This window comes from Ptychodera flava (assembly GCF_041260155.1).
Source record: "Ptychodera flava strain L36383 chromosome 3 unlocalized genomic scaffold, AS_Pfla_20210202 Scaffold_27__1_contigs__length_13241970_pilon, whole genome shotgun sequence".
In the NCBI taxonomy this organism is placed as follows: domain Eukaryota; kingdom Metazoa; phylum Hemichordata; class Enteropneusta; family Ptychoderidae; genus Ptychodera; species Ptychodera flava.
Genome location: NW_027248281.1, coordinates 11,979,166 through 12,001,908, shown reverse-complemented (window position 1 = coordinate 12,001,908; position 22,743 = coordinate 11,979,166). Strand labels below are relative to the sequence as shown.

Genomic DNA, 22,743 nt, shown 5'->3' with positions numbered 1-22,743 from the left:
AGGATGAGATTATGCCAGCTTGGCCCTTCTTCAAGTGACCAGATTGTAAATTCTGTGACATCTAAATTCTCCGAAAGCATGTAAATTCAATTTATTCGTTTTTAGTGACTGAAAATGATGGTTGGTTTTAAAACTGTTATAGACTCAAATGTTGTTATTTTCACTGCAGCAAATGTTGGCAAGTATAGCGCCCTCTACAGGTGGATGGTGGTAAATACTTCAAAAGTCTGCTTAACAGAGAGAGATTTACAGTAAAGTTGTATTATTCTGAAAACTGTACGACTACAAATGGTTTGAATTATCTCCATTTACAGTGGCATACTGCTTAGAGAAAATATTCTTTTTTGAAAATTGTACAGTACTTTGCTGGTTTACTGCTTGTGGACACATTTTGAAGCTTGTGGAGTGATTAACCCTCTAGTTCTTGTGAATATCAAAAATTTAATTTTTCCCCCATGGAGTTAACGTATGGATAGCAGACATTTCACATTTGAACTATTGGTAAAGTTTATGTAAGTCATTTCTCTACTACCAAGCTATGCACGGTGATCCCTGATTTATATTCATGGTTTTGAAAGAATATGGTGTTAAATTTTCCTTGAGGAAAGTTCGACTAGAAACTTAAGTCTTTCTGTTTTGAGGCATAAACTGTCTTATAAATTTACAAGTCTCAGTGTGGAGAAGCGTGTACTCTGTTACAAAATATGTATGTACATGACCATGTGATCAATCCAGTATTATTGGCTAGTAGATCAAAATTTCAACGTTAGATGTCATGAAATATGATATAGGTCAGAAATGATAACATCATACCCACACCATGAAAAAGAATTCTTAGCAACATGTGTCAGAATATGCCAGCCATTGCCGAGTGTCTTTGGTATTTAGTAGATTGCTGTAAGTAGCTTCCAAGACAGAAATCTCTATGGATTAGATCTGTCTCACGCAGCTACCTCACACCTTGGAGTTGATAGTTGTCACCATGGCAACACAGCCATGTTGTTTTTCTAAAAATGTACATGACTCATAATCACATACCAGCATTGTGTACATTGACTCCTACCAGGTTTCTTGATGCTCTCCTGACCACACTGAAGTAACATACACTTCAGAACCAAAACTTCCATTATAAAACTCACAATATCAAATAAAACTGATGAACCATTATTAAGTTAACACATGAGTCAGTTCTTTCCTGAAAAACATATAATTATAACTTGTATATCTTCTCACACCATATCATCCGGGACATCCTTCTTGGAAAGTTACCCAAGATTCCATGGCATTGCACTGGTAACTCTCAGCTACTTCCATGGAAATGTTCTGCACATCACTTTTCTGGGATCACAGCATCACATAAAATATTTTCCTAATAACTACCATTTTACAATAGCATGATAGTATGTCAAACAAACTTTATCAGGAGTCTGGTATTCCAGAACTGTGCAAAAGCCTTAAATTTCCAAAGCTTTCCAGAGGGTAAAAATTCCAGGAATTGGCGGAAGTATTCACACACAGTTCTTCACATAATGTCATCATGACCCATTTGGCATCAGCTGTCCCAGTGATCAACACAGAGCACATGTCCGACTTGAAGTTTCAAAATGAGAAAAGTTTTACAGCTCAAGGTCTTGACAGTTCAGGACATCAAACCCAACTTCATTATTGATGAACTAAATTCTCCGAATCACATCCATACTTTTTCTCTTTGGATCCTTTCCTGTAACACTGGAACAGCATGACTAGCAGTGGTAGCATACAGATAGCACAGATGGAAGCCATTGCATACGCCACAGCCATCAATGTTGTCTCATTGGATTCTGGCACTTCATATGCACAGCCTGTACTGTTATCTGTTGGGGTAAAGTCATTGCCATGGTTACTAAATGAGAATACTGCACTTCAGGTGTGTTTAGATTCTTCACCATTGATTAATGTCATTTATCAGTTTCTTAGTTTTAGTACATGTAGCTCAACTAACACATACCATATTCAATTTATACAACACTCTGTGTCAAGGCCTACATTGTCATAACATCAGACAACATATGTGCTCATTACAGTGCATATATTGAACATTTATACAATTTGAAATGAATTGAGAGGGTTAATTTATGCTGATGTGGTTCAGAGGTGAATTCATAATGTATAAGTTGTTTGAGACCATCATCAACTTTATGAGCCTGAGAATTACATTATTACAATCCTATTGGTATATAATATCAGTATCAGATTATTGTCAGAGATGAAATTTCCAATAAAATATATCATCTTACTATGTGGATATGGACCCATCACTTGAGGAGTTACATATGTAGCTTCTCTTTCTGAAAAAGAAGGAAGAAAAAATTGCCTTTTCAGATCACAATGTATGTTACAGGATATTGAAGTAACAGCAAATCTGGATGACATACAACAAACAAATGATAATAGTGCATGTCCTAATAAGGCGTTAATTGAACTTGTTTAGAATAGACAATGATAAACAGTAGCAGTTACAGCACATTGGTGGTCCACTGAGATGTGGATTGGATGGTTGTGGCCTATTGGCAGTTTTGAAAAGACTCATAAACTTCAGTCCACCATTACGCTACAATTTTCTGAGACACTGCATATATTGATGTAAGAATTTGTTCAACTATGGGTACAATAAACCAAATCCTTTGTACTACAGTAGTAATAGATATAGTATTGTAAATCTAATCATTTGCTCAGTTATAGCTATAGCATTTTGTCTTCCACACTATATGTACGACATTTATCTTCACACTGACTTCTGCTGAATATCAACCTACTGAAAAATCTTATTGAGTTGATAGAAAATGATTTGATTGTATACAGACACAGATATGATTATCTGCCTCTTTATTTGTGTAAAAATTGACCAAAGACAGACAGAATTTCTGCCAACTGAAATTGTGTAAAGTTTATATATCGCATTCAAGGCGTTAACAATTGACATTTATCTGTCTATAAACAGTGAGCTTTGACATTTATCTGTCTATAAACAGTGACCTTTGACATTTACCTGCACATGTGGAGGCAGCAAATCCAATTCTTTTATTGTGTCTGTCAAAGATGACATAGAACCCCTCCATGATGACTGCACCTATCACACTTCCTGATGATGATGTTGTTATGGCAAACTTGTAACAATCATCCGCTTCACTGGTGCCGTCGTCAACTTTTCTCATGTATTGCTGTTGAAATGACATGTCAGATTTATGAAACTAACAAGTCTGAAAATGGTGTGCAGTTATGTGACAGAGAGTTCACTGTGACTGGGAAAACAAAATCATTTATTTTGTGCACAAAAATAAGGAAATATGTTCAAATGAAATGAAAAATGACACATACAGACATTAACATATGAGGGATGATGTACCATAAACATTTCACCAAAATCTTAATAATGATTTAGTTTTTTGCTGACATACATGTACATGTATACTTTCTCCTCATAACATTATCAGTGTAAGAACACAAACTTACAAAATACATTTTCACGTACATATAATGTCAGTACCATCTACATGCTCTGAATTACTATGTCTATATTATTAGTCACGCAAAATCATAACTTTCATGAAATCATACCTTTGGAGATATTAATAATTTAAAACTTTGACTTGAATCTTCTGCTAAAAGAGAAATTTTTACACTTGGAAAATGTTCCCATGGCGTTGTGTCATCACTCCAACACATCAGCTCTGTGCCGGTGTAAAACTCTGGACTTACTTCAACCTTAAAAGATAAAGAAAATTCAAACTGTCAGACCGATATAAGAAGAAAGAATTTTATAAGATGGAGACAGGTGGCGCTACTCAATAAACACGTCTTGTTTGTCACAGCCTCTCGTTGGCTATGCTGCGTTGTCCCTCTCCTTGGGCCACCCTTGGGATAGCCAGCCTGCCGGAAAGCAGCATTTGTTTCTCTTGGGGCTGGCCTGGCCAGACTTTTGAAGACACAATAGTGTATTAGGTAACAAATTACAGCTGTGTAGCAAAACCAGTGACTGTGAAAGAATGCATGGAATGCATGGTCATGGAACTATTTCACTACTTTTAAAATCTACAACTGCATATTGTGACAGCTTTATCATTCAAAATCACCAATTGACACTCACGAGAGAAGTGTGTCTCTAGAGTACTGCAGACTATTACACATACTAGTAGGTTTACTGCAATATTTTGGTGCTGTGCAACTGAAAATGTGCTTTTGCAATGTAATGGAGAGATACTTGTCACGTTTGTACAGCTGTATGATTTCTATTGTCTGTGATAATATTGTTTTTTTTGTCGGAGCTGTTTTGATCGTTGGTGTATACGGTATGTCTAGAAGATTCTTTACTCACCGGTGTGGCATCATCTATTGCATGTACCAATGCATCGAAGACTTTCACAGGTACCCGGAAATTGGTCGTGCCACTGTCCACGATGGTTTTGTCAAAATTGTACTGAAAGAGAAGAATCAAGAATTATTGTAGAAACAGCAAACTTAACTATAAGATTAAAATTTTTGTTAACAGTGAAATTGACAAAGAGGGCAATTTGTCAGATTTCAGCAACTTTTGATTGCAGTACCATGCGATCAACTGGCATTGGGAAGTTATCTTGATGGAAACTGGAATTGGGAAGATACCGGTATCTGAGCGGGAATTGTTCACTGAGCATTTTTTCAAGGGTGTTATCTGATAGCATCATATTTAATACATATTTTTAAGCTGTCTTTGTGTGTTTTGTGAAAAATCGTGACATGAAATATTTGTAGTACATTAGTTTATTGAACTCTTGTGAAACAGTATCTTTTGATAAGCAGTATGGGTTGGGCTTCAACCAACTCTGATAGCCCATCAGCTTTGATGTCTGCAATTATTAAACAGAATGGATTTCCGCTAGCCTCACTGCATTTAAAGGGTTGATAACGTTATAAACTTTACGTGTCCCAGTTTGACCAGAATTGAATTTTAATATCCTAGCTGCTGTGTCTATACACTGTGAACATAAACGGTACATCTCAAGGGTGAAGGCCATAATGAATAATAGCAACATTATTCCATCAAGGAAGTATAAAAGGGTAGAACCCATGCCAAGAATTGGTGTCAGTATTGCCCCTGGGATGGAAGGTCAAGACCATTATCGGAAATCTAATACACCAGATATTGTGGAAGAGGAAGTCTGTTGGACTGTCACTGTGTGATAAAAATAATCTGTGTTCTGGTTATGAAATTCCAATAGTCTGTCTTGCAAAGTGGGTTTGCCGAAAAATAAATTGAAAATGTAATGGTGTTACCAAGGCAGGAAAATAATTTTTGGTACTGCACTTTTTAACTGAAAATATATCTCAATCACATTACAACATATTAAGAGGATCCATTGAGTATTTTGCTTAATTACTGTACTATGATCGGCACTGGCCTAAATTATACAGTAATCAGGTGACATTATTAAAGGGGCCACCCAGTGTAAAAACTGTTGGCTGTGGCAAACAAATTTTTAATTTTACTGCTGGTAACCCATCCTCGTCTGCTAGTAATACTCTGTGACACTGCAGACTGATTTCATGAAATACTCAATTACAACATACAGAAAACCAGCTGAGGTCTGAACACTTCCTTGTTCAAGGGTGTTTACAATGTAGCAGTCAACAATATACAAACCGCGGCAAAGCAAGTGCATAGATAACTGATTGTAATACAAACAAACTACAATAGCAACAAGTACTGGAAAACCTTGAAGTATATAGTAGCGGCATCTTTATTTTACTGATAAAGAGCTAATAAACCACGGGGTGCTTGGTTTAGATATGAGAAGTCTCCTTGCCAAACATAAATATAAGAAATCAACTTGGCATGGACTTCCTGAAGACAGTACCATTTAACGCCACCCTGCTGAGATTTCTTACTGACAGCGACAAAGTATAGATAAACAAGGCGCAGTTAGACTACATATTAATTACTATTAGTGTTTGTATTACAATCAGTTACCTATGCACTTGCTTTGCCACGGTTGTAATTGAAAGACACACTCTGAGGAGCATACTTAACAACTTCTCTATTGTCAAAACGCCTCAGTTACTATGAAATAAACGTCTATTGAAACTAGATATAGGGAATAACTGTGTTTTATTGCTAGTGGCTACAGCACATGAGCTCTAATTAGTAAATCCAGAGCGCATACAGTTTTTGAAATACCCATAGGTTCTATGAACACAAAATCCTACATATTTGACGCAAAATTATTCTTAAATGATATATGTTATTGAGATAGTGTTTACGTGTGACAATAAAATTAAAAGCAATACAGGTCATGCGTGAAATCACAGTAACAGGGACAACTTACCTCTTTGCAATCTAAATTTAAACTGATATCATCAACTTCAATGTCTACGATGATAATTTCATAATACCATTCTTTGATTATTGAAGTGTAGAAGACTTCACCACTGTACAGCGTGTCATCTAAACCACCAACAGTCTGCACAAAGACACAATAAAAACAAATGGTATGAAAATTGACAAGTGGTTATACCCGGTACATGTATGTAAGATTAAAGTTGATGTGTGAGTGCAATACAAGATTCGAAAATTCTGCAAGTAATCAAGATCTATCGCTAAGAAGTTAACTGCCGTTCATTCAACGCTTTATTACAAATTTTGTAATGATCTAGGAGCAAGCCAAGGTGCTTGGAAAATCTTACCCTCTCAACGCTATGGTTTGGCCGAAACCTAAGGTTATCAACTGTGAATGTGGACCATTCTACAGGGAATTTGGGATGGACAGGTTAAAGGCAAAGTGTAAACGTCTTTGTAGCCTTTCTCCTTTTTGTGTACTTTGAATCTTTAGAAACTAAAGAAGCATGCTGTACACATTACAACATTTCAAAGCAATGCTACAAAGGTCATAGTGTGTTGGACAAAAACAACTTGGTTACCATGTTTGTTGAAGTATGTTGTCTGTGACAGATTGGGGAATGATCAAAGATGTATTCATTGTAGGAAATCTCAAAGGTCATTCTTACAAGCTAACACCTACAGTATTTGAAAAAGGCCACTCTCAATAATATTTTCCACATAAAAGCAAAGCTACAAAAAATTAGGGCAAAATTTTGCCCTTTTCTTTGGCTGCCCCAAATAAAATTAAAATTATCACAGAATGATAGTCCATATTTCAAGATGTAGTGCTAGGGGGAGATACATTTCAGTCAATTTTTTCAGTCAATAAGTTGTTTGTGTTCATAACAAACAATATAATAATTTGCATATAACATTGTTTCATGCTATAGTCTATAGTGCCTAGCTGCAACTGTATTGAGTTTAGGACACTGCAGTGACGACAGTCATTCCTAGCAGACAGATGGGAATAATAGAATTTCATACCCCCAAGGACCTGGGATCAGATTTCTCACACTGGTTGGGATATTGCGTCTGACACCAGTCTGAGAAATCTGATCCTGAGGTCCTTGGTGTGTGAGATCTTTTTTCTCACATGACCATAAACCGCATTAGAATTTACACTTGAAACACTGAAGAAACATTCAATGGTTATTGTACTTGGGCCTCAGCCCAAGTACATTTGTTTTCATTCCGTGGGAAAAAACTCTGTAAGGTATAACCATTTCTGGCTGAGATCAGGGAGGGCAACATGTCTTGGCTTCATCTTTCTTGGCATAATAAATGGCGTAATGATGTTAACTGAATGAAAGTGCTGCTCTCAGCCAGTCTTGAATAAGATGTGAATATTAATGCTTCTCTATCTGAGTTTTTGCCACAAAATCCTCTGAATATAATCAAAATGTGCATCGAAATGCAACAATTAATGCACCCTCCGTTTCCTAGGCGATGGCACGACCCTTGCTACACCAACTGAACGAGCCAAAGTGGGAGGGGTAATTTCAGTTTGGTCGAACAAGAAGGCTCGAGACCAGAATTTAATATTTAAACTTGAAACATGTTTAATCGCTGACAAGATGTGGACTAGTGTTAATCAAAGTAAAAGTTTGAAAAGGAAAGGTTTTATATCCCGGACACAATGAAAAACATTACGACTGGAAACTGTACCCCCAGTTGAGAATAGTAATGCCCACAGCGATGGAGAACACTCATCCTTGAGCTGAGAAAACCAGACCATCATTTCGAAATAGAGCTGCAGATTCAAGAAGCTCGTTCAAAATAGCTAGGTACACCCCATAAAGGGGTGGTTTCGAGGTTTGAGGGCAAATTTCGCCTCCTTCATATAGTTTTTCCAGGAGAACACACCATTTGACACAAAATTTGCATGTAAAGGGGTCGCCAGTAAGCACGTGGTCAAATCTGGCATAAGAAACAATATGAAATGTTGGGTAAAGCCAGTCCAAAATAAACTGATTTGAACTTTTGTGTTTGTAATTTATACCACTGCAGTAACATTACCTTTTTTTGACAACATCACACAATGTAATACGTTTTGAAACTGAATACTCCGACGTATTCTGTGTCTCCTTTGCTAAAAAATATGGTATGCCGATTACCATGTAAGGAGATGATGACGTCAAGACAGATTTGTAGTGCGTTTGGTCCTGGATGGTGCACGAAGTTTTGTCAAGGTAGCTTGTGTATTTATTTCCTAAATGGGAGAGATTAGGGTCGATCTAAACGAAGGCCGAAGAATGTTATGATACTCTAAGCGAGCTGAACTCTAACGCGAATGGTTGGATAATTTGGAGGATGTCTAGAATGATCTCGTCTCATTAAGATTATTTGGCGGTCAGTATTGAATTTCAACTGCGTCACAAGTTTGCGAAATGAGTATTCCGTCGAACGGTCAACGAACGATATTTTAGAAATCTGGAGACATGGCATATCACATTTTTGTTTTAGTATTTTATATTTTACAAAAGATTTAAGAAGCAATGATTTTGTCGAAAATTCTGAAAAAAATATAGGAAGATTTGATCGCAAACACATTTTCACTTGGGATCAACTAGCCCTGCGTACGATGCTGTGTGTTCCGCTACAGCTAATCGCCCCGCTCACCAAAGCCCTGCAAAGACCCGTACGTAGGGTCGGTGACTTCAAATCAATTTTGGGACTTGACGTAAAAAGCCAAATTACTGCCGAAATTCAGCGTTCTTGGGCCCAAGTCGTATCCCAGCCTACCTCAGCTACTCGATCGCTTCCAAAAATGACAGTCTTTTATTCACTTCTCGTAAATAACCGTCGATGTCGGCAACTCTCTCGCTAGCCCTGCGTACGATGCTGTGTGTTAGCTGTAGCACACAGCATCGTACGCAGGGCTATGGGTCAACATGGGGTCGCAGCCATGTTGCCTCAAAACGTATTTCTGTCTGCACTCAAACCTCAAAAATGTCGGATATGAACCTGAAAAATCGATGCAATTTTGTCAAACTTCGGCGAAATTTCAGCCTATAGACAAAATTTCATCTAGGTAAGGTAAATTTACTGAAATTTGATCGACAAATAATCCTGAGCTTGAACGTGACAGCTTGCCTTCTCCGGGAAGTCAAGCATCCCATACACAGTTGCCCATATGGCCAGGTTTATGAGATTGTTTTCAAGCGACGGCGGCAGCGGGGCTCTGGATATGAACCTACCGCCGGTGTAGCTGTAATAACTGTTGCGTTGTTTTTAGTGCCCACGGACGAAGTCCTGGGGAGTTATAGGTTTGGTCATATCAGTCCGTCCGTCCGTCCGTTCACGCAGATATCTCAGACATGCCCTGGTCAATTTCTTTCAAACTTTGCACAAGAATAGTACCCAACCCCATACAGATGCACGTCGATTTGTTTCACAATGCAAACGAATTTGGCCGTGTTAGAGGACTTTTTAGTTTACACCTCCATAGACTCCCATGTATAAGGCCAAGAAAAATAAAAATTTAGTTTCTCATCGTATTCATATTGCCTAAAGGATGCAGCTCAGTGACACAGTTTTTTGTCCCCACAGATAAAGTCCACGGGGCTTATAGATTGGGTCATATCCGTCCGTGAGTCCATCAGTGAGTCCATCAGTTCACGCAGATATCTCAGACATTTTGACAAAATATCATGTGACCTTGGTGACCTTTGACCTCAAATATACATTATTGTCCATAACTCAGTAACCACAAGTGCTAAACCTGTCATATTTGGTATGATAATACACCTTATGACGCCACATATTGTACCATTAATTATGCACATATCTAATTTTGAGCGAGCCAATAGAGCTAGAGGTCTGATTTTTGGTATATAGGGATAAGTTAACAATATAATTTGTTTGACAAAACGTCACGTGACCTCAATGACCTTTGACCTCAAATATACATATTTGTCCACAACACAGTAACCACAAGTGCTACACCCTTCATATTTGGTATGATAGGACACCTTATGACATCATATATATTACCTCATTAATTATGCACATATCTAATTTTGAGCGAGCCAATAGAGCTAGAGGTCTGATTTTTGGTATATAGGGATAAGTTAACAATATAATTTGTTTGACAAAACGTCACGTGACCTCAATGACCTTTGACCTCAAATATACATATTTGTCCACAACTCAGTAACCACAAGTGCTACACCCTTCATATTTGGTATGATAGGACACCTTATGACATCATATATATTACCTCATTAATTATGCGCATATCTTATTTTGAGCGAGCCAATAGAGCTAGAGGTCTGATTTTTGGTATATAGGAATAACTTAGCAATACAATTATTTTGACAAAACGTCACGTGACCTCAATGACCTTTGACCTCAAATATATATATTTGTCCGCAACTCAGTAACCACAAGTGCTACACCCTTCATATTTGGTATGATGGGACACCTTATGACACCACATATTGTACCTCATTAATTATGCGCATATCTAATTCTGAGCAAACCAATAGAGCTTGATGTCCGATTTTTGGTATATAGGGATAACTATAGGGTAGAAATCTAAATATGCCCATCTAAATATTAGACATCTACCATCGAGAACAAAAGAAATTTGCTGTAATTTGAATATTTAAGGAGTTTAAGCAATTTCCACCATAAATAAAGAACCCCTGCCTCAAACTCCACAAAAGTTGCTAGACATATTTTGCCGTTGTCATGCCATTGCTTCGTTTAATAACCAGTTAATCAAATGCCTAATTGACAGGAGGAAATTCAAGACCATATTTGAATAGTAGTATATATTGTCCTCAAAATTACTCTATCACGGCCCGAGTACTCATTGCCTTCAGCAATACTGCCTTGTTTTAACTGTATTAGTGAGTGTTCTACTCCGTCGCTGTGTATTATTCCATGTCACTAACATGAACTCCATGGTGATTTTTCATTGCCGATATTACAACTGCTGCTCCTGACGAGATATCAACTAGGAAAAATTTGGTGATATGTTCCAGGTGGTTGATGTTCACTTGTTATTTGGAAACCTTTTGTGAGTCTGTCATCAAAAACATACAAAATTATCCAAAAATGTGACAACGCTCTTGTCTGCCACTGTACTGTCATCTGCTTTATTTCCAGTCGGTGTGCTACTCATTGCGCCTTAGGATAAAATTTTGCAAGTGGAGTGAAAGGCCGTTTATTATCCAATCAGAGCTCGTGTAACGATATACTCTTTCGTGTGTGCACATTTATACAAAGTGTGGGACGATTTCTGAGAATGTGGGATTGATTTTTCCCCCCGAGTCGATCCAACACTCCCAGTAGCCAGGAATGTGAGAATACATAACAACTACTTCAAGTAGCAAGGTGTATACCAAGGAATACCAATGCTGGACATGTACATCAGAGGCATACATGTACCTGTCATTCATGTACCGGCATCCACACATGATATGAATGATGATATATTGAAATTAGTCAGAGGATAATTTAGCTCTGAGTCATCCTGTATTTTCAATGTCACTCCAGACACCATACTGAATTATGGCCATCAATCATTATGCACTGCATACACTGATGCACTTTTATAAAATGACAATTTCAATTTTTTTGTTATATTGTAATTTTGAAATTGTAAGTTATTGAAGAGGATGAGGGCTGACAGCATGTGAGTATCTCATTGTAAATATGATGTGATTTAACAGACAGCTATGACTGTAATTGGCAGCCAGAGTATGAGTGTATTTAACAAGCAGCCAAGTCTGTCACACGCTGTGTGATGGAATTTCGTTGGCTTTTTCACCATGACATCATCAACGACAACTGAATGAAAATACAGTAAACTATACTCTGCATACCATTTGATAGAATTTTACAGGGTATGTATTTTCTGTTGTGTATCAATACATGGAAATTGTCAATTCAAATACTGTCAGTGAATACTTTGTAAAAATTTCAGAATTTTACTGTTTCAGATAATCTACAATTATTATACACAAATTGTTAACCTTTTTAGTGCCAAAGTCAACTTTTGTTGCCTTTACAGAATTTAACATAGCCAGCATTTTTTTTTTAGATCTGGACAATTTTTTCACATTTTCCCCCACATTTTGGTCAAAAATTGTAGTCATTGAAAGTAATGTGCATTTGGTCCAAAATTATTGAAAAATTACAGAAAAATTCATAAAAATTGGTAAGATGTTACACTAAAATTTTGATGGGAAAAATTACAGCACTCAAAGGGTTAATATAATAATGAGATAAATTAGAACTGAGACACAAATAGCCACTGCCGTCAATTCTTTACATTTTGTCACATCCTTATATGCATGACGTACATTCTAAACCATTTTACATCTGATCAATACCACATGTACATGTTAATGACATGATAACGTTCACTGTATATCCTCTATGAAATACAGAACTCTCACTGCATATCTACTGCTTGATGAATTACAATGAAACTCTCTATTTATAACGACAGTTTTTTCAAAGCCAATTCAATCCAACCAGGAAATGAATTGGCTAGTGATAGGAATGGCTTGCCATAGATTCTTTATGCGTGATGAATACTAAATGTGACCTCATTTGACCCAAGTGTTACAGACCATAAAAAGCTAGGTGCCCGCTCACATCAATCAAACAATCTGTCGTATTTTTTAATTTCCTTGTTTACTTTTTCTTGTTCAAGAAAATATTTCTTGGTGACATTTTTGTAAATTATCCGGTTGATGTTGTATTTTGCATATACGCATATTTGCATATTACATATTAGGTAAAAAAAATCGAAGGTTTGTTTCTCATGCTAGTCTTTCACAAATCAATGCATACAGTACTGATGCATTTTTTTCACAAGATACAACTCCTGACATGACAACAGCTGAAACAGGAATGTTCAGATATTGCAGAAATTTTGACACACACCAAGATGACGACAAAAACATCATTTTTCAGCACTGTATTAAAGTGTTCACAGATTTGTACATGTGATGTACATGCATGCAAGATCATACACATTCACATTTTCTGTCTGGAGTCATTTAAAATGTAATTTTTGGAAGTAAACATGGAACAAAGACACATGTGGCCAGCCTAGATGAACATGAATGAAAGGTTTAACAAAATCTTCTTTTTTTGCCTGACTGTCTCATTTTTGCTTTCACATAAAGACTCAGTCCTCACAGAATAACAAAATTAATCTGAGAACATCAGACTGCATCCTAAATCCAGACATGTAAAAATAGTTATCTACTAGCGCCATAAAAGTGTCAGGTTCATTTTAATGGCAGAGAGACTGTCAACTCATCAGAATTACATGTACACGTAAATCTGTAAAATAAAGAAGCTTTGGTCTCCCAAGGGTGTTCCAAAGTGGAAAGCTTCCATTGAACTGCAAAATCACACAAAGCTGGGCTACTTTGACATCACAGTAACTGTAAATTCCTGCAGATCACTGGCGTCAGCTAAATGAAAGAACAGATCTCTGGTGACCTGGTGACCAAAGGCCATCATTGCCAAGCAACCATGCCATCAATAATTAAATTATATCTTACATAGCTACTGTAGATGTTGGTCAGATTTAGGATATCTGTCAAATTAATCGTGTTTAACCAGCTGTCTGTCATGTTTATATGTCACTATCAGAGTTTCAGGTTAAAACTAGTAAAGCATAGTATTTTCCAAATGACCGATGTATACATAGAATCCTTTAAAGACAATTTTCACTGATGTTTTAATGAAACAATAAAGGTATGATTTTTACTTATTTCACACTGTGGTGTGTGTGTGTTGTATTTGGGCAACTACAATGTAGATCTCTGCCCTAACTTTCAATGTCTTGATCTTATGACTTAATGGTTGTACAATTTTATCTCACTTACCATGGTACCCCCTAGTTCACTGGAATCGACTTTGTCAGTGCTACCACACAGCTGTAGAGTGAAGATATCATCGATGGCCGTCTGGCTGGCATAGGAGTCAAAAAATGGAGTAAGTGACGAATCCGGCTGATGTAAAACAAAACAACGATAGTAATTAACATTTCACTCCAATGAGCCTATCTTTGTTCAGTATTTACAATTTTACCAAACATGCAAGTACACATATCATTGAACCAGTGTCATAATTTCTGAAGCCTTGTCAAGCTGTACCGGTATGTTGCAGTATGTAGTTTCAGAGAATTTGTTAAAAACTGCAAATGGTTGGTGAAATTAGCCATCATCAGAAAATGACACATGACTAAAACATCAACTGAAGTAAAATTTTGTCAAGATAATTACTAAATTTTCAAAAGTGAAATTTATTTTGCATTTGTGTAATGTTGTCTTCATTAAAACAAAGATTTTCCAGCACATCTTTTTCCATTGATGTGAGTTTTGATGAGAAATAATCAGTGAGTGAGTGCAGTGTATCTTACAGTCACAACGGATATGTGTCAAAGTAAATGGACAATTGTCCTGCACATCCACAGCGTGTTCCTCTCATTCACTGAACAATTTGTATTTTTATTACAAATTGGTAACATATGTACTTTGATAACAAAAGTTTGTTTAGCTTTCATTTTAATTTTGCAATGTTGACAGGTTTTAATCTTACAACTGTTCATTAAGAAGTCTCTCTTTATTAAGTGGGTGTTTGATTAATATATCTGTGTTTTCTATATGCTCGACTTTTATTTCGCAGAGTTGGATTTTTTATTTTCCTTGTAAAACAAATTTCAGCTGAAAGTGATACAGTTGCAAACAAACTGACCCTGAATACTATTATGTTACTGGTGGATGGTATCACCTGTACTCTAAGGTTTGCCAAGCAAAACCTCATACATGTACCACGAAGCATAAAAAAAGCAGCATCATTATTTGAAGAGAAAGCGTTGTTTCACATTTGTCAGCTGTGTCACCACAGACTGTCACTAATCCTCTATGAAAACTGTGCTGAGTTGGCGATTTGGAATGGCTGTGGACAAAACTTACATTTGAGATACCGAATATTTCAGCAATAAATGACCAAGAAATTATACTGTGCAAGATGTGAGGACATGAATATTCCACATTGATAAAGAATCATTAGCATAAAATTTTAATACCAAAACAATGTTCATTAATATTATCTGCATAAATGAATATTTATTCACCTCACATCTTGCACTGAGAGAAAGGTACTTTGTATTGGCAAGTTTGACTACAGTGCCATGTATTTCATTTTTCACTTTTCACAAACTGTAAATTATACGGCATTTCAAAAAACACACAGAAAGGAAACTCACCCTGGCTATTTCATCATAGGCGAGACCAAGAATGCCTTCCCAGTTTGATCCATTGATGAAGAAATTCTCTGATTTTGTGATGCTTGCTATATTGACACGGGCAGTAACATTGGATATCGCTGACAGAGCGACTAAATCTGTCCCCAGATAGCCGTCCCATCGTCCCTGTGTGTATGGCACATCTACAGCAATTCCTGAGTTTATGTAGGTTGATGATCTGTTGTGGAAAACAAAATAATGTTTCAGAGTTTCTATCAGTGGATTACTGATACTATTACTGCAAGGAGAATTCACTGAAATTCTGGCAAAGCGAGATCAGATACAAAATGGCCTCCAGCAGTACCATACTGATATTCCTAGACTGAGACTTCCATAGTGTACAAATTACATGTACAGTGTGTCTTGTATGTTTGAACAGTTCACTACACAGTATTTTCAAAGAAATTCTTCAGAATATCCTTGGCAGGGTTCTCCCTAAGGCAATTTTCAGGGGTAGGCCACCTCTTGCTTTTTTTTTAATCTATTCATACGCTAATAACTATGTATAAAATACATTTTCACAACAAAAGAATATGCAAAGTATGCATTGTTATGTAAATTTGCCACAATGTGTTTTTTTCCAAGCTTGGAAGAAAACTGGATTTGTGCAGAGTATACTGTAAATTGTTGCGTCAGTGTCATAGCGTTATATCTGTAAATTTCAGTATTTGGCAGGTCCGCAAGAACAACTTACATGTACTTTTGGAAAAATGGCAGCCCACAATGTGAATGTGACGCATAATTCTAGCAAATATTCACACACATTTTTCTGTGATTGTACCGGTATTATACCCATGTAATATGTCATTATACGTTGGTTTTCCAGAAGAACAGTAATTATAACCCAAATGTCATTTACTATATGACCTTCTTGAACTGACAAAATAAACTATGGGATTGTAAATTGTAATTTTCCATTGACTTACTTATCAGTGTTAAAATATCTGGCAATGAATGGATGAGGAGCTGACGCCACGGCAAAGTTACTACTTCCGGTGTCCACCAAAACATTCACCTGGAAGAAACAGGAATACAACTTATGGCATGAATGACATTAAACACCCTATACATGTACATCAATCAGAATTGATGTATGCAATCAGGCGTGATGCTAATCATGGGTCCCAAGGATGAAAATGTTCGGCGGGAAATTCCCTTCCTTGTATATTTTATGAGAGATGTGTGAAAACAGAAATGGTCCATGTCAAAAGGAGAAGTCTATGCAGCAAATAAAATGAGATGTATACGTGTGTACTGATATAAATACGGTTACAGTGTATGACTCAGTGACATGAATACATCTACAGTACAGGTACACTTGCCAATTCCAAAATCTATAACACAGCCTAAGTACTAGTAAAATAAACTCTTTGTGTCCTATTTTTAGGAAAAAACAAAACTTTTTCCCGTAGAATTTTCCATCTTAGATGATATTAATTTGCAAAACCAAGCTGTGAGTTTTACATGTACATCAATTGTGACAAAATACTTCCATGAAATAGTGACAGGAATGTGCATATTGTATGAGAAAATTGTCAAAAAAAGGAGAGTATTTTTGTTAAATTTTGTGTGCACTTTTTAATCATTTACCTGCTAAAAGAAGACAGGTTAGCAATCAATGGGGTGATAATTTAGCCACCGAAACTGAAACTAGTATTTGATTATTTCAGCTGATTGGAAGGCATACAATGTATGGTTTATGCACAGAAAGTCTCCAATTTCATTATTTACCAGAAGCTGAAATCCTCTTCTGGTTTTGTATTTGTTAAAAGACACGGTAACGCATTTATTTTAATCAGTGGCTCTAAAACACTCTTTCCACCTGTCTGCCAGCATACATTGTTCCTGTTTTTATGGACAATGTTTTTGTTAAAGGATTGTTAACATACAATTGTTTGGTTCCTTGTCATGTGACTGGGGTTCCCCTAGGCTTGACAAAACAATATATAGTCTTACGACACAGTATTGTACTATTATGTTACCAGGTTTCAAAATTATCCACCCCTCCATGTACATGAAATACACCGACCTTTAAAGTAACCCATGAGTCATTCTAGATTGAATCAACATACAAATAAAGCATAACAATTTACCTTACAGATATTTCTAATTGCAATGGCAGACAACAGGGGAATTCTGAACCAATTGTGCTTACATGCAATAGTTTCCACTTCTTTCAAAAATTTCAAGCATTCTCTAGTGTGAATGCATTTGCGGGACAAATACAAGTCAACTTGCAGTTATATTTTGACAATCATGGGCATTAGAGGGAGGATAAATGGTAGAATTCTGTCAGTTTCAGGTAATTCTAAACTGTAAAGTGGGCAAAACAGGCCTCTTTAACATGTCTTCTTACTTCCTCTTAGTTTAACCTCTTCACGCAATTCTGTATAACCAGGTCCACAATCACCACATTCACCCCATGGCTAAACTACAGAGTTGAATTGATATCTCTATAAAATTGACAAAAAGGGACACTACTTTTATGCTTTCCTTGAAGAGATTTAGCTCTTCGAATTGAAAACAACGTCTCAAATACTTGAAAACAGGTCAATCAATTGTTACCTCCTACTGAACAATGATCAACATTGGCAACTATTGATGGGCTTTACTTGTAATGAGCTTTTTGTATTCAAATTGAAACTACCAATACATTACCAGACTGGCAAACTGCCAAAATTTTCAAGTGCGACAACTCATGGAAAGCACCCTTGTATAAAATGACAAAGGGCACAAAAAGCCTGTTTGAAGAAATGACGTAATTTTGTAAATGACATCAGCCAGAGATTACTTATAAATCTCTGTTGTGTACTGATGTTTTTATATGATGTCCACAGAAGTGCCCATACATGGAGTAGTTGTTGACAACATACATGTACTACTCTATATTAAGGTAGTACATGTGTGTGCCTTGATAGTAAAGGACTTAAACTATTACTCAAACTTTCCTTAATGAAACTTTTGACTGTTCTCTCACCAAACTATGAAAAATAAGGGGTCACTGTACAAATTTTGGTACTGGAGAAACAAATGACCTAACATTTATCGATTTTTGAAATTCAAAATGACTGCAAAGTCAGACAACTAAGTTGTAGATTCCAAAATCATTGTAAAAGTTTGGGAGTCCAAATATCTGTCCCCGAAGGCTACATGTACCTTAAATATACAGCTGGTCTTTTGTACATTAAAATGGATCAACATCTTCCTCGTCTGTCAGACAGTCAGACTCATTGTATGTGAACTACGTCGTCGTGTACCAGTACTAGAACTGATAGCATCAGTCTAGAAGAATTTTACTCAGTGTTACTAGTATTCATGGATGAATCGAACTACAGTGACATCCCCCCAAAAAATATTCACTTTTTGCAGACACCTCATCAATCTCTCCTTACATTTACTTGTGATGACTCCTGATTTACTTGCCATCAAATTCAAATTGTTACGTTTTCTAACTTCTCATTTAATTGTATTACGGTATATCTACCGGTAGGTTGAATGGCTACTCATACCTGAAATTTTAAATTGCATAATTCTAGTGACTTTTGGTCTCAATTGTTTATCCAAAATTTAAAATAATTCACATGTACATACATTTGTACTATTTGTAGTGTACGGTGGCAACAGCAAGTAAGTTATTGCAACTAAGGTTAGTCCAATATCATGGCTGAAGGTTTCATGGCCTTGTGATAAATAGAGGTGGCAGTAACCAAGATGCTATCGACAGCACTAAACCTATGAGTGATGATATATTTGTGTGGCTATTGAGTGCATGTACCCAGGTTGTTGACCAGGGATTCCCTAGTCAGGTCACGGTACTGGTACTGGCGTTTTGCCTGTTGTCTATCAATTTACCAGGGGTTCCCACTTCATCTATATGTACGGCATGTAACCCATGACCCAAATCTTAGCAGAAACTCTGCCATTGCCAACTGATATGCTCTCAGTTTAAACAAATTTTGCAACTGAATAAAAAGCCGTTTAGTTTTACAGGTACATACCTGTAGCAAAGAAAATCAACGGTTATCCTACACAGTGTTGTACATGAACAGTAGATAACAGCCAATCAAAATGCCTTGCAAAACTTTAAGAATGTTGCAGGCTATCTCTAGAAACCTTAGAAACATTATCTATACCAGTACATGTTGGTCTTGCACAACTTTCTGGTTTTGTTGCCTGCCAGTCGCTACTAGCAAAATATACATGTACATCTCTCATCACAGACAATGGGTAATTTTAATGCAGTATGTCAGTTATTCATATGGTACATGGACAGTTATGGTTTAATACCATACACTATTGTCTCATGTTTTCTTATGGTTTATCATATATGAGTGAGTGACCACTGTACATTACCGCAGAACAAGCAATTGAGGTAACTTATACTGACATCATGCAGAAAAAAATCATGTGAAGATGTGTCACTGTGTGTGGTACTTTATTGAATGGCTTGATCTCTCATGAACTGAAAGATTACAATGTAAGTTGTGTATTGATTGGAGTTGGTGGATACCCATACACGACAGACTCTTTCAAGTTTCAGTCAAGATCACTCCTAAAACTGAATTTACTAATTATGCTGATGATACCAATTACCAATATGTGATTTAAGTCTTTCCAGTAAACATTTTTGGGTCAATAATTTCTGTGTCAGAGACTTTAACTTGCATCACTAGGTCATTCATCCAGTCTTCAAAAATCAAAGGCTGAAAAACACCACTATCGAAATGTATTTTTTGAATTTTACAGTTTTCATCAAGGTACAATACTTTCCAAATCCTGCAGCATGGCTGAATACACAAAATGATATTGTTATGATTGTAGTAAATAGGTGAATTTAAATTGAACTGCCCAAATTGAAAGGGGTGTTGTTTGGCAGTTTTACTCCATCTCAATGCTATGTAATTGTCACGCCATGATGATGTCATTCGGTTTCTCGTTGGTCTCTTTCTACTTCCTAAATAGACTAGTACATGATATGAAATGAGCAAAAGCAGTTCCTTGTGAAATCCTAGTATTTAATTTGTCACCAAATATAAATATGTCTGTGTGTTTCTTGATATCTGATGTTATTGTTACCTATTAGATTTCAGTCCGCACTAAAAGTCATTTGTACACAGTCATCAACAACATTCTACACTTTGTCACACGATGCAATGAGCAGTTGAGATTACATACAGCTGGTTTTTGTGTTCTCCGTATCTTGGGGGACATTAAAATACTCAAAGATACACCCATTTCGAAGTAAAGGTTTACGGTCGCCCATTACTTACCAGTGTAGTCTCTAAACAGCGTGTTTCGTCTTCGCAAGGTGAAAAACTCCAAAGCAAAAACAAAAAAAACCTGCCGTTTAAAAAAACAGTTTAGATTCTAGGAAAATTACTTACCGACTGTGGTGGAGCTCCCATGGACAATTCAATGTAATATCCCTGACCCGGTTTACCACGTAAATTATTTTCCGTCGATGGCTCTTCGGTTGTTGGCGAGAGGGGTACCCGATTCAAGTTTTGGCTGCGGTTAACAACGCTCCGTGCTTTCCTCATCGGTATGGTGAGGACTTCACCGTCGCTCACAGTCGGTAATTGCAGCACAACCAGTTGTAACAATATAAACAGAAAGAGCGTAGCCATTTTGGGTTCAATGTAGGCTACGGTACAGTCGACGTTGACATTTTATGGCGTTCAAATTTTCCCCGACGATTGCGAAATAATCCCAAGTTGTTATATTCCACACTGCCGCCGTTACCTTTCTGTCTGTCTTGTATCCATGATGGCTATCATGTCATAACCAAATCGGCAAAAATGAGTCAGACGAAAACACCAAGTGCCTGTTCTTCCCGTCGTTAAGACCCGGAAGTACAAATTCTCTTTTGTCAGCTGGAGGTGACTCGAAGTCACAAGTCCACCAGCCTTGGCGGTGGTGGCGCTGTAACCTTTGCAATTTGTGATTTCGCGTACGCACCCGGCGTACGCGCCTCACAGAAATAAATATCTTTTGTATAAGCTTACATGCATTTCAATATTCTCTTGCGTTTCGTGCACCAACGTGAAACACTATATAAAGCTCATCTCATTTTACGAGACAGTCTTTATTGGATAAAAATGTGAAAGGATATAATCTTCGTTGATGAATTACCCTGTCCTTAGATCGGTACAAATTTTTATTTAACTTCGGTTGAGAGGATTCGATGCTGAAGAACTAGTCGGAAAGACTCGGGGAAGATTAGTAGAAACACGTTTGGTTGCGAATAACAGAGATATTTGCCGGCCGGGGCACTGATGATGATAGCGGACTTCCAAAGTTTCTAGCGATTCATTTTTGTTTGTTTGCACTTGCCGATTAGTCCCTGGATTAGTATATTATGCGATGTGCAGAAGGCCTATATGATAGACTAGCTAAAGTCCTTACATACTAATTTAGTCTCACTGTTCTCCTTATTTCATTTTTTCTCCGGATGAATATTATGTTGCATTTAACAAGAAATGTTTAGCCGTTGTAAATATCGGCACGAGTGTTGTTCATCTGCTCTGGTATAGTTCCTAGAAATGAACGGCTAGGTTTAATTTGTTCTATAGAAATATGTGACTACACAACCTAACAAAAACTACCAGAGAACCCGTGCAAGTATCCCGATCCTCAGATGCATATGCTATATATACGGAAATGTTCACCAAACTTTTCGCAATTGATGCGACAAACAACATGTAAGCGTTCTCAAACTGTGACATACTGGCCCTCGAATTTGTTCTCGTACAATTTCTAACACTTAGGCCTAATGGTTCATTAAGCGCAAAAAAGTGACCGGGCACTAGCTCTTTTAATATTGGTGGCACGTGGCCAATAGTAGAGAAACCTACGACAAATTTCAGCCTTAATCTCAGTATATAAATTGACGGCAATTTCGTTGGAAGAATTTCACATAAGGCCGAGAAAAAATATGCTGTTCCGATAACCCGACCTACCCTATTTTTTACCTGCAGACCCTAAAACCCTCTAAAGCTACAAGTAAACACAGAAGTAAAAAAAAAAAAACGAAAAAAACCCCATAAAATCACGTATTCATTACCTGGCA

At 36.9% G+C, this 22,743-nt stretch overlaps 1 protein-coding gene across 1 annotated transcript; it reads right to left on the bottom strand.

Annotated features, from left to right (window-relative positions):
* Positions 1-21,555, bottom strand: LOC139126319 (beta-secretase 1-like). The gene is made up of 10 exons (XM_070692393.1): positions 21,059-21,555; positions 16,601-16,689; positions 15,636-15,852; positions 14,251-14,376; positions 6,342-6,476; positions 4,355-4,456; positions 3,598-3,744; positions 3,029-3,200; positions 2,277-2,327; positions 1-1,853 (listed from the first exon to the last, which is right to left on the bottom strand). Exons 1-10 carry the CDS (start codon positions 21,299-21,301, stop codon positions 1,663-1,665), a joined length of 1,473 nt encoding a protein of 490 aa, XP_070548494.1. The 5' UTR covers positions 21,302-21,555; the 3' UTR covers positions 1-1,662.
* Positions 21,556-22,743: the final 1,188 nt, after the last annotated feature.